The sequence below is a fragment of the Mustela nigripes genome, chromosome 1 (genome assembly GCF_022355385.1).
Source record: "Mustela nigripes isolate SB6536 chromosome 1, MUSNIG.SB6536, whole genome shotgun sequence".
Lineage (NCBI taxonomy): Eukaryota > Metazoa > Chordata > Mammalia > Carnivora > Mustelidae > Mustela > Mustela nigripes.
The window spans coordinates 165911527-165925691 of record NC_081557.1 but is presented as its reverse complement, the minus strand read 5'-3'; the positions used below and the strand labels follow the sequence as shown (position 1 = coordinate 165925691).

Genomic DNA, 14165 nt, shown 5'->3' with positions numbered 1-14165 from the left:
GCTCAGAGCAAGAGTCAGGTGTTCAGCTGACTGAGCCACCCAGGTGCCCCTTTCTCTGCACTTTTGAAATGTCACTCTACCGCCTTTTGGCTTTTATTTTTCCTGATGAAAATGCTGTTCTTAATTGCATTATTGTACCCTTGTACATGAGTCATTTTCTTGCTACTTCCAAGACTTTCCTTTTGTCTTTTGTTGTTAGCTATTTAATGACGGTGATGTCTCTAGGTGTAGTTCTCTTGTGCCTAGTCTACTTGGAATTTGTTGAGCTTCTACATCTATACACTTGTATTTTTTATTAACTTTGGGAGATTTTCAGACATTATATTTTCAAATATGTTTCTACCCCTTCTTACCTTCCTCTTCTCCTCCTGGGACTTCCTTTATGCATATGTTAGTACTCTTAATGGTATTCTATAGGTGTTTGAGGTTCTGTTCATTTTTTTTTAATTCCTTTTTTCCTTTAGTTTTTCAAATTCATTAATTAATCTCTGTTGATCTATATTCAGGTTCACTGATATTTTCTTTCACAAGCTCAAAAATGCTGTTGAGCTCTTTAGTCAACTTTTCATTTCATTGTTGTAGGTTTCAATTCCAGATTTCAATTTTTAAATAAATTTTACCTCTTATTAATATTCTTTATTAAGTTACATATTACATTTAAATTATTTGAACATATTTAAAATGGGTGTTTTGAAAACTTCATAAATCCAACACCTGGATTCATTTACTCATTGTCTATTGCCTGCTTTTTTTTTTTTTTCTGAAAATGATTGTACTTTCCCGTTTCTTTGCATGTCTAGTAAGTTTAGGTTGAAAAATGAAACGTTTAGTTACACATTATGACAATTTTGAATTCAGTTTTAGTTTCTTAAGGTGGTGGTGGTTGTGTTGTTGTTGTTGTTGTTTGGGTAATTTGCATGTACTTAAATCGGTGGAACCATTCTGCCCTATGGTTTGCAGCAGGTGATGTCTCTTAGTTTTTGTTTATTTGTTTTTAGCCTATCATCCTAGGAGTTTCTCTTTTGTCTGCATAACTTAATAGTCACCAAGTGATTTAGGGGAGATACTATGTTCAAGTCAATAAGGCTTCCACCTTCTGTCAAGTAATCTGTAGGTGGGTTGAAGAAGACATTCAAAATTGCTGCTGGTAATCAAGTCTCACTTTTTCTTTCTTGCTTCTTCTTCTTTTTTTTTTTTTTTCCATACTCTCTGGAGTCTTCTCTGCGATTGCATACTTTCCCAATCAGCCATAGATATACAGAGAACTTACCTTAACCTTTCTGATTCTGTACTATCTAAGATCTCACAGTTCAATTTTTAGCTTGTCTGCCACTCATATCAACTTGAACTGCAACCTCAAACTAACACCACTACATGTTTTTTTCTGCTGATTCTGAAAACAATCCACAATTTTTAACAAAATTATGGGTTTTCTCCCTCTACTCCATATCAAATCTGTTCCACCGCCTCTGACAACAAAGCAGCTGGTTTTTTATCTACCTCTATACTGGTATAACTGAAGTTTTTCCCAAATGAAGGAGTGAGGGAAAATGAGGGGAAGAGAGAGAGCAATCCCAGGCAGGAAGGCCTCAGAGTTTATCAGTCCTCCCCAAAACCCTGGCTCTTTTTCTTAAGGAGTAAATTCTTCTCTCAGGGAAGTACAAATCAAAACTGTAATGAGATACTACCTCACAACACAAGAAACAACAGGTGTTGAAGAGGAGGCAGAAAAAGGAGAACCCTCTTGCACTGTTAATGGGAATGCAAACTGGTACAGCCACTCTGGAAAACAGTATGGGGCTTCCTCAAAGAGTTAAAAATAGAACAATCTTATGATCCAGAAATTACACTACTAGGTGTTTACCCAAAGAATACAAAAATACAGATTCAAAAGGATTCATGCACCCAATGTTTACAGCAGCATTATCAACAATAGCCAAACTATGGAGAGAGCCCAATGTCCATCAGCTGATGCATGGGTAAGGAAGATGTGAGATATAACTGAATATTAATTGAATATTGAATATTGATCATTGAATACTACTCAGCCATCAAAAATAATGAAATCTTGCCATTTGCAATGACATGGATGGAGCTGAAGTGTATCATGCTAAGCAAAATAAATTAGAGAAAAATGCCATATGATTTTATTCATATGTGGAATTTAAGAAACAAAAGCTACCCTAAGATATATAATGAAGTAAAGCTCATAATATTACCATAACATTTTTAAAATGTCATATGTTTTGAGAACAGTTTAGCACTTTAAAGGACTCACATATACTTTTTAAATATTTTTTAAAATAATAACACTTTAATTCTTCCCCTGAGTGACCTGAAGTGACCTCAGAAAATGATTTGCTATTTGCTTGACCCAGAAAACCATACAAAATTATGCAAATCTAGAGGTTCAGCACAGATGCGAAAATTCTCACCAAAATACTAGCCAATAGGATTCAACAGTACATTAAAAGGATTATTCACCACGACCAAGTGGGATTTATTCCAGGGCTGCAAGGTTGGTTCAACATCCGCAAATCAGTCAATGTGATACAACACATCAATAAAAGAAAGAACAAGAACCATATGATACTCTCAATAGATGCTGAAAAAGCATTTGACAAAGTACAGCATCCCTTCCTGATCAAAACTCTTCAAAGTGTAGGGATAGAGGGCACATACCTCAATATCATCAAAGCCATCTATGAAAAACCCACCGCAAATATCATTCTCAATGGAGAAAAACTGAAAGCTTTTCCGCTAAGGTCAGGAACACGGCAGGGATGTCCATTATCACCACTGCTATTCAACATCGTACTAGAGGTCCTAGCCTCAGCAATCAGACAACAAAAGGAAATTAAAGGCATCCAAATCGGCAAAGAAGAAGTCAAATTATCACTCTTCGCAGATGATATGATACTATATGTGGAAAACCCAAAAGACTCCACACCAAAACTGCTAGAACTTGTACAGGAATTCAGTAAAGTGTCAGGATATAAAATCAATGCACAGAAATCAGTTGCATTTCTCTACACCAACAACAAGACAGAAGAAAGAGAAATTAAGGAGTCAATCCTATTTACAATTGCACCCAAAACCATAAGATACCTAGGGATAAACCTAACCAAAGAGGCACAGAATCTATACTCAGAAAACTATAAAGTACTCATGAAAGAAATGGAGGAAGACACAAAGAAATGGAAAAATGTTCCATGCTCCTGGATTGGAAGAATAAATATTGTGAAAATGTCTATGCTACCTAAAGCAATCTACACAGTTAATGCAATTCCTATCAAAGTACCATCCATCTTTTTCAAAGAAATGGAACAAATAATTCTAAAATTTATATGGAACCAGAAAAGACCTCGAATAGCCAAAGGGATATTGAAAAAGAAAGCCAACGTTGGTGGCATCACAATTCCGGATTTCAAGCTCTATTACAAAGCTGTCATCATCAAGACAGCATGGTACTGGCACAAAAACAGACACATAGATCAATGGAACAGAATAGAGAGCCCAGAAATAGACCCTCAACTCTATGGTCAACTAATCTTTGACAAAGCAGGAAAGAATATCCAATGGAAAAAAGACAGCCTCTTCAATAAATGGTGCTGGGAAAATTGGACAGCCACATGCAGAAAAATGAAATTGGACCATTTCCTTACACCACACATGAAAATAGACTCAAAATGGATGAAGGACCTCAATGTGCGAAAGAAATCCATCAAAATCCTTGAGGAGAACATAGGCAGCAACCTCTTCGACCTCAGCCGCAGCAACATCTTTCTAGGAACATCACCAAAGGCAAGGGAAGCAAGGGCAAAAATGAACTATTGGGATTTCATCAAGATCAAAAGCTTTTGCACAGCAAAGGAAACAGTTAACAAAATCAAAAGACAACTGTCAGAATGGGAGAAGATATTTGCAAACGACATATCAGATAAAGGACTAGTGTCCAAAATCTATAAAGAACTTAGCAAACTCAACACCCAAAGAACAAATAATCCAATCAAGAAATGGGCAGAGGACATGAACAGACATTTCTGCAAAGACATCCAGATGGCCAACAGACACATGAAAAAGTGCTCCATATCACTCGGCATCAGGGAAATACAAATCAAAACCACAATGAGATATCACCTCACACCAGTCAGAATGGCTAAAATCAACAAGTCAGGAAATGACAGATGCTGGCGAGGATGCGGAGAAAGGGGAACCCTCCTACACTGTTGGTGGGAATGCAAGCTGGTGCAGCCACTCTGGAAAACAGCCTGGAGGTTCCTCAAAATGTTGAAAATAGAACTGCCCTATGACCCAGCAATTGGACTACTGGGTATTTACCCTAAAGATACAAACATAGTGATCCAAAGGGGCACACGCACCCTAATGTTTATAGCAGCAATGTCCACAATAGCCAAACTATGGAAAGAACCTAGATGTCCATCAACAGATGAATGGATCAAGAAGATGTGGTATATATACACAATGGAATATTATGCAGCCATCAAAAGAAATGAAATCTTGCCATTTGCGACAACATGGATGGAACTAGAGCGTATCATGCTTAGCGAAATGAGTCAAGCAGAGAAAGACAACTATCATATGATCTCCCTGATATGAGGAAGTGGTGATGCAACACGGGGGCTTAAGTGGGTAGAAGACGAATCAATGAAACAAGATGGAATTGGGAGGGAGACAAACCATAAGTGACTCTTAATCTCACAAAACAAACTGAGGGTTGCTGGGGGGAGGGGGGTTGGGAAAAGGGGGTGGGATTATGGACATTGGGGAGGGTGTGTGCTTTGGTGAGTGCTGTGAAGTGTGTAAACCTGGTGATTCACAGACCTGTACCCCTGGGGATAAAAATATATGTTTATAAAAAATAAAAAAAAATTTTTTTAATGCAAAAAAAAAAAAATCTAGAGGTTCAGATCTGGGTACTCACTTTAGGAACACATATATAACTGCCCAGGCCAACAAGGGTATGCATATTCAAAAAGCCACCAAGTATCTGAAAGATGGTCACTTTGCAGAAACAGTAAATGCTATCATGATGAAGTCGGTAGGTGTGCCCAGGCCAAACAGTGGGGCTGGACACAGGGTCAGTGGCCCAAGAAGAGTGCTGAATTTTTCCTGCCTGTGCTTAAAATTTCAGAGAGTAATGCTGAACTTAAGGGTTTAGATGGTGATTCTCTGATCATTGAGCACATTTGGGTGAACAAAGCCCCCTCGATGCAGCACAGAATTTACAGGGCTCATGGTCGAATTAACCCATACATGAGCTTTCCTTGCCACACCAAGATGATCCTTACTGAAAAAGGGCTGATTGTTCCTAAACCAGAAGAGGAGGTTGTACAGAAGAAAACAATATCCCAAAAGAAACTGAAGAAGTAAAAATTTATGGCCCAGGAGTAAATACTGCACAAAATAAATGCAAATAAAAATAAAAAGAGAATGTTAGTTGTCTCTTATTACTAAACATATTTCAAGTATCCTAAAAAAGAAAATAATAATAATACTTTGTTAAAAGCTTGTCCCATAAATTGATAGGAACTTTGGAATATATATTAAACGGATATGATTTCTATTATACTAACAAGCAACATAGTCAATGCTATGTATCATTCATTATATAGGACTATTAATAATGACATTTGATAAAATAGAATTCATCTTTTTTATGTGTATATCTATGTCTATGTAGATATATGGTTGTATGATTTTTTTATATTTCAGGAGTTACAATTTTTATGGTATGGTGTGTAGCCTGGTCATTCTTTGGCACTGAAGTTCTCCCTGGTGGAAATTTATTTGGACTATTAATGATCTTTTATAGTGCTATTATTGGGGGGAAGCTTTTGGAACACATTAGAATACCTTCAGTACCTCAACTTCCACCTCTTATTGGTAAGTGTACAGTTAGCTCTTATTTCTTTGTTATTAACTATATGTAAATTATGAACATACTCTATATAAAATAGATATAATTTAGAAAGATTTCAATGTAATATGATTTTTATGTATGTATTTACCATATATGTATGCTTATAGCTCATTTCTAGAACTATTTATTCTTTCTACAAATGAGCACACAGATTTTTTTCTTAGAATATTTTTGAAATAATTTAAATATATCCAATATATTATTCCTGTTGCCTTATTGTTTAATAGGACATTTTTTAGTTAATTTAAATATATTGTAGAAAAAGAAACACTTGGAAAAGACTGAATTTTTCTGTAGATAACCTAACTCAAATACAATTATAAGATTCAAATACTGTAGTGATTAGGGCATAAGAAGGTTTTATGGTTTTTGAGTAAGCTATATGGGCATCTCTACTATGTACATTCTTGGATGCATCATCTGCCTAACTAGTATTTTATCATTACTATTACTATATAACTCTCCGTCTGGACAGAGGAAAATTAGTGGAAGAACATCTATTAGTGGTGTCTCATATTTTCTAAATATTCAATACATCCAAATATTCAGTATACTTTCATTAGAGACAATCACTCCATCCTATTATGTCCACAGCACCCTTTCAGCACCTGCTAAGTATTTATTGAATCTTTTTATTTGTCCAAAACTTCCACTCTTGTCCTAGCTTAGGCTATTTGTTTTCCACTTTTTGATGGACTATGGCAGAGCCTTCTAATCGTTCTCCCCTCCAGTTTTATATCTATATAATTCATCAAGACCATCACGTGGAAAATACAGGACTCGTTATGTCACTTCCTCCTAAAACTTTCCTATAGTGCATTACTCTGGCAAAGCCGTGTGAATGGAGGCTGCAGGGGGGGTAGCTTTATATTATCTGTCCCCTCCTGCTCATTTTCCTACTCCCTTCCTTGCCCTGAATTACTTGTTGTAGCCTTTTAAGATATGTCATTTTTTATGCTGCTTCCTCTATGGCGAAGCTGCCCTTCACCTTTATGGCGAAGCTGCCCTTCACCAAAGCAATGAGATACAGTGTGTTTGAAGAAGGGAAATTATACATTTCTCTCTTCTAACTTAGAAAAATTAAATGAATGAGACGTGCTTTATTTTCTTTCTTTTAAGGGATGTTATTGGCTGGTTTTACTGTCAGAAATATTCCATTCCTCAGTAATTACATCCGTATTAATAACAAGTGGTCTTCAGCTTTAAGAAACTGTGCCCTTACCATTATCCTAATACAAGCTGGACTTGGACTCGATCCACAGGTAGATTTCTAATTATATCTTTAAAAAAATATTTTAAATATTTGGGGCTTATAGAAAAGAAAAAGAGGCAAAATTTTTGTTATAGCTATTCTAAATGAAGCCTGTAAGTAAAACTAAGAGAAAGGATTTTTTTGTTTGTTTGTTTGTTTGACAGACAGAGATTACAAGTAGAGAGGCAGGCAGAGAGAGAGAGAGGGAAGCAGGCTCCCTGCTGAGCAGAGAGCCCTATGCGGGACTCGATCCCAGGACTCTGGGATCATGACCTGAGCCGAAGGCAGCGGCTTAACCCACTGAGCCACCCAGGCGCCCTAAGAGAAAGGATTTTGCAGAAATATTGGCATCTTAAAATTTCTACTTCTGGTCACCATTATTGCTGATATGAAGAGAATCATTATGATGTGAGATCTTCATTAGAGCTCATCTTTAATTATTTGTATAGAGATACATTCCCTTGTACAGCATTTGTATTGTTTGGGAGCTGCAGGTTTTCTGTGGAGAACTATTTACTTTCTAGTTAATAAAGGATAAGGTCCACTTCTAAACTGTTTTTGCTTTTATTTTGTTTTTCAGAGGGCTTAAGTATTTTGGTAATGTTTTTGTTTCGTGATCGTTATCTACCCACCCCACCCCCACAGAATATATGCTTGATTAACTTTGAATTATTATAGAAGATAATCCTTTTAAATATTTCTTAAAATATTAATATCTAGAATGATAAATCTATTTGGCTTTTAAAAAGACGATTATTCATGAGTATAATGGTACTCAAACAACAAGTATAAGAGTTTAGTGGAAATATCTCAAGATACTTGTAAGAGCATATTTTCAAGAGCCTAAAGACAGGGGCACCTGAGTGGCTCAGTTCGGTTAAGCATATGCCTTCTGTTCAGGTCGTGATTCCTGAATCCACAGGGTCCTGGGACTGAGCCCCACATTGGGCTCCGTACTCTGTGGGGAGCCTGCTTCTCCCTCTCTCTGAAGCTCCCCCTGCCTCTGTACTCTCACTCACTCTTTCTCTCTCTGTCAAATAAATTTTAAAAATCTTTAAAAAAAAAATCTTTTTAAAAAAGAGCATAAAAGGGGCGCCTGGGTGGCTCAGTGGGTTAAGCCACTGCCTTCGGCTCGGGTCATGATCTCAGGGTCCTGGGATCGAGCCCCGCATCGGGCTCTCTGCTCCGCGGGGAGCCTGCTTCCCCCTCTCTCTCTCTCTCTCTGCCTGCCTCTCTGCCTACTTGTGATCTCTGTCTGTCAAATAAATAAATAAAATCTTTAAAAAAAAAAGCATAAAAAACTTATAATTTATTATATTCTGAAGTAGAAAAATAGAACCAATGAAAAAATTCTAAATTTCTCCCTTTTAGTAAGTTATGCTGTCTTTAAGTGATGTTCTCTTTTGGCACATTGGTATTTTCTATTATAATTATTAAATTACTCAAACAAGTCATTTCTAAAAGTTAACTGATGGAAATAAACATAGGTTACTTTCATTATATTATTTACAAGGAAGATTAAGGAAGGTAGAAATAGTTATTTAATTACAGACAAATTGATCTTTTAAAATAGTTTAGATACAAAAATGTTTTACAAAATTTGAAATAGTTTATAATCCAATGGACCTACAAAATGAGCTGCATTAGCATTTCAAGCCCAGTGGGACAATCTGGAAGTCTTAACTTAGTAAAAGCTAATTACTCAAAAAAGACTATATATTTCAGAATTTACTTAAATAATTTCCTTGTTGGCCATTATAAGTTTGTCTAAATGTGATTATTTTTATATTTCAGGCTTTGAAGCATTTGAAGAGAGTTTGTTTAAGGTTGGCTATTGGTCCTTGCCTCATGGAGGCATGTTCGACTGCTGTTATTTCCCACTTCATTATGAAATTTCCCTGGGAATGGGGATTTCTGTTGGGGTAACTTTTTTTCATTTCCTCTACAAAAATATCCAGTTAAGGATGCTCGGTTTAAAATTATTGAAAATAATAAAATTATTGAAATAATCAGAATATTATATAGACAAATTTCTCATTAAAATTCTTTTCACAGTGGTAGAAAACCTTGAAAGTTCAATTGATTAGAAGCAGAGCCGTGTTCTAAATCTATCATATCCTTAACAAACTTGCATAGTCCCTTAATGTTTAGGGCAAGATAATTCACTTGATCAATTTATTCCTTCTCTCCTATTATAATCTATTTCTACTTTTTAACCCATCCAATGGCCTTTTCCTTATATGTTGTATATATATATTATATATACACATGAGAAAGATACAAAAATGTTTTACAAAATGTGAAATAGTTTAGATATATAGTATAGATATAGTATAGTATAGATATAGATATTATAACAAAAAAAAAACCTCTTTCCTATATCTAGTGTCCCATGTATTTTTACCCACTATCCATTTCCCTTCATGTTCCACTTCCTCAGAGTAATAGTCTATAATCACTCTCTCTAGATCCTGAACTTTTCATTCTTCAATGCACTTACCTTTTGCCTCTACTTATCCATTGGAAAATATAGTAAAGTTCACCCATTACATACTTACTGCCAAATGCAATGGATTCTTTAAAGTTAATTTTTATTATAAAAGTAATACCCAAGTACATTTTACTTTTAAAAAATTAGAACTTTACAGACAAAAGTAAAATGCCTTTTAACCATGTCTTCAAATCCTAGTGCCCATACCCCTACCCAAGGTAACAACTTTTATAAGTTTTATGTTATCATTCTAGACCTATAAAATTAACATTCCATATCATTTATATGAAAATACATAAAACAGGGCCACCTGGGTGGCTCAGTGGGTTAAAGCCTCTACCTTCGGCTCAGGTCATAATCCTAGAGTCCTGGGATCGAGTCCCACATCGGGCTTTTTGTTCAGCAGGGAGCCCGCTTTCTCCTCTCTCTCTGCCTGCTTCTTTGCCTACTTGTGATCTCCGTCTGCCAAATAAATAAATAAAATCTTAAAAAAAAAAAAAAGAAAGAAAATACATAAAACAGTCCTGTTATCCAGGGATATATGTACTATGTACATATATATCATATAAATTTTATCAAAGAACGTATCACTTTCTTTGCAATTTTCTCAACAGTATTCTTGAGATTATACACATTTAAAAATGTAGTTCATGGGCGCCTGGGTGGCTCAGTGGGTTAAGCTGCTGCCTTCGGCTCAGGTCATGATCTCAGGGTCCTGGGATCGAGTCCCGCATCAGGCTCCCTGCTCGGTGGGGGGGCCTGCTTCCCTTCCTTTCTCTCTGCCTGCCTCTCTGCCTACTTGTGATCTCTCTCTGTCAAATAAATAAATAAAAGCTTTAAAAAAAATGTAGTTCATTTGTTTAATTGTTGTATAGTGTTACATTGTATGATAAGACCAGATTTTATTTACCCTGTTATAACAAATACATTTTATTTGTCTCATTTTGCACAAATATGAGTTTTTCTAGAATAGTTACCTAGGTTCTGTGCATTTTCAGTTTTGATGGATACTATCCAAATGCCTTCAGCTCATACTAGTTTGCCCCATCACCAGCAGGGAATGAAAATAACTTTTATTCTTTCACATCCTTGCAAATTTTTGATATTGCTGAACTTTTATGATTTCTTCTAATCTGGTGAATGAAAAATGATATTTCATTGTTGTTTTAATGTGCATTTATGTGTTTATTAATGACCTTGAGTATTTTTATGATGAAAAAACTGTATTTAGATTTAGCCAGCTGAACTCAGTTTAGATGATCCCAATTTTGTTGGCAACACCCAAAGCATCATAGTCAGGGGCCAGTAGAACATATGCCTTCTTCTCTCCATCAGGTCATCAAGGTGTTGACCTGGGCCATATCAATGTCCTAGAGCTTTTTCACAGCCTGTTTCATCTGGTGCTTATTGGTCTTGACATCCACAATGAACAAGCGTGTTGTTGTCTTGTTTTCTTCATGGCTGACTCAGTAGTCAGGGGGAACCTGATGATGGCATAGTGATCAAGCTAGTTTCTCCTGGGGGTGCTCTCTGGAGGATATTTGGGCTGCCTTCGGAGACACAGAGTCTTGGGTCGTTGGAACGTAAGTAACATGTGGATCTTCTTTTGTGTGTATGTGTGTGACTGTAGATGCCTTTTGGCACCGCTTTCTTGGCCTTTTGAAGCCTTTGCTTTGGCTTTGGCTTTCGGAGGGGCAGGGGCTTCCTTCTTCGCTTTCGCCGCCATCTTCCTAAAAGGGATTGCCCGAGTATTTTTATACTAGCCTCTTCATACCCTTTTTCTATATTTCTGTTGAGTTATTCTTTTCTTTCTTACTATTTCAATGTTTTGTTACAAGTATTCCAAATACCTTGTCCTAATACACCACTAGATATTCATCTTTGCTTACGGTGACTTTCTATCTAAAAAATATATTTATATTTTAAAAATATATTTAGGGGCACCCAGGGGTGCCTGGGTGGCTCAGTGGGTTAAAGCCTCTGCCTTCGGCTCAGGTTATGGTCCCAGGGTCCTGGAATCAAGCCCCACATCGGGCTCTCTGCTCAGCAGGAAGTTTGCTTCCCTTCTTCTCTCTCTGCCTGCCTCTCTGCCTACTTGTGATCTCTGTCAAATAAATAAATAAAATCTTTTTTTAAAAAGAGTATTTTATTATTTCCAACATATTGAAGAGCAAATTACATAAAACCATTCCTTGATTTTGAAAATCAAAAAGAAAAATGAGGGCATGGGGAAACATAACTGCTTTTGCTATACCAAAGGGTTTTATTAATGTAATCAAATTTATCAATATTTCTTTTTCTGTTTAATGCCTTTTCATGTGTAATTCAAAAGGTCCTTTTTAACCTCTAATCACAAATTTATTTATATTTTATTCACATTACTTTTAAATTAATTTTTAAAAATTCTTTTAAAATAGCTAGAGTGGGGCACCTGGGTGGCTCAGTGGGTTAAGCCTCTGCCTTTGGCTCAGGTCATGATCTCAGGGTCCTGGAATCAAGCCCCACATTGGGCTCTCCGCTCACTGGAGAGCCTGCTTCCCTTCCTCTCTCTCTCTGCCTGCCTCTCTGCCTACTTGTGATCTCTGTCAAATTAGTAAATAAAATTTTTAAATAAATAAACAATAAAATAAAATAAAATAGCTGGAGTTTATTACATATGAGGAACTAGCTACATTCATTTCCACGTGAATAGGTAGTTGTCTCAACACCATTTATAGAAAACTTTTTTCTTGACCCCATTGATTTGAAATGTTGATTTTATCATGTAACAAATCCCATAGATTTGTTTTTATACTTTGTGTTTTATTTTCTTGCAATCTCTTTTGTCTATTTCTATGTCAGTATTCTAAGGTTTTTGCTATTTTGCCTCTACAAAAACAGTATCCTCTTTTTTACACACACACACACACACACACAACGTCTTCATTATCCATTCATCTGTTGATGGACATCTGGACTGCTTGCACTTCGTTTTGGACATATTTTATTGCTATGTCTTCAAGTTCATTGATCTTTTCTTCTGCAGTGTTCAACCTTCTCTCACTCCTATCCAGTAAATTTTTAAAAATTCAGATACTGCTTTTTTTGGTCATAAGCCATCATACATTTCTTTCCAACTTTATTGAGATATAATTCACATATAACATTTTGTAAGTTTAAGATATACAATGTGTTGAATTGATACACTTATATATTGCAAAATAATTACCAACATAACATTAGTTAATGCCTCCATCTTGTCACATAATTTACCTTTGTGTGTGTGTGTGGTGAGAACATTTAAGACCATCTCCCTTAGCAACTTTCAAGTATATAATACAGTACCATTAACTATAATCACCATGCTTCACATTAGATCTCTGAAACTTATTCATCTTGTAATTGGAAGTTTATTCTCTACTAACCGACATTTCCCCATTTCTCCCACCCCCCAGACTCTAGTAACCACCGTTTTACTCTGTTTCTATGAGTTCATCTTTTTTAGATTCTACACATAAGTGAAATCATACAGTATTTGTCTTTCTCTATTTCACTTAGCATAATGCCCTCAAGGTCCATTCATGTTGTTGCAAATGACAGTATTTCTTTCTTTATCATGGCTGAATATTCCATAGTGTATTCCATACATACACACACACACACACACACACCACAGTTTCTTTATCTACTCAGCCATTGGCAGAAACTTAGGTTGTTTCCATCAGATACTGCCATTTTTTATTTCCTAAAGTTCTCTTGGTTCTTTATTCTGTGTTCCACTTTTTTCTCCATTATGTTCATGTTTTCCTTTAGATGCTTAAGGAACATATTTATATGTAACATATTTATAACAGCTATATTAACATTGATTTATCATTTCCCTCATCACTCTCATTTGTGGATCTGTGTTCTATTAACTGATTTTTCCCCCCAGTTATAGGTTACATTATCCACCCCTTCATATGTCTAGTGGTGAGATGCTGGATTTTGAAAGTTTTACATGTTGGGTTTTTTGGGTTTTTTTCTTTTAAAGATTTTATTTATTTATTTGAGAGAGAGGAGGAGACGGGAGAAGGTCAGAGGGAGAAGCAGACTCCCCACGGAGCTGGGAGCCCAATGAGAGGGACTCAATCCCAGGAATTCAGGAGCGTGATCTGAGCCAAAGGCAGTGGCTTAACCAACTGAGCTACCCAGGCACCCATGGTGGTTATTTTTCTTTAGAATTACACTTTGTCCCAGAGGGCAGTTTTAAATTATGTGTGAATTCGTTGATGCTTTCAAGTCTCATTTTTAAGATCTTTGGGGGATTATCTAGAGTAGCCTCACTATAGGGCTAATTTAGTTTCCTTCTACGGTGTGGCCCTTCTGAGTTTCTACTGAATACCTTATGTGCTTGACAAGGTATCTCCACTCTAGTTGGTGGGACCCCAGAGGTTTTCCCAGCCTTGTGTGAGCTCTGGAAATTATTTATCCTGCTACTTCAGTGATCTTTCTTTAGG

At 36.2% G+C, this 14165-nt stretch overlaps 1 protein-coding gene and 1 pseudogene across 1 annotated transcript in view; both read left to right on the top strand.

The window, feature by feature from the left end:
- The window catches only part of SLC9B1 (solute carrier family 9 member B1), a 66323-nt gene that overhangs the window by 30720 nt on the left and 21438 nt on the right, over window positions 1-14165 (top strand). Inside the window, exons 4-6 of the mRNA XM_059376753.1 lie at window positions 5737-5907; window positions 7064-7206; window positions 8991-9118. Of these exons, the coding sequence (XP_059232736.1) occupies window positions 5737-5907; window positions 7064-7206; window positions 8991-9118 (442 nt within the window). The remainder of the gene's footprint in view (window positions 1-5736; window positions 5908-7063; window positions 7207-8990; window positions 9119-14165) is intronic.
- Window positions 4922-5415, top strand: LOC132014141 (large ribosomal subunit protein uL22-like; annotated as a pseudogene).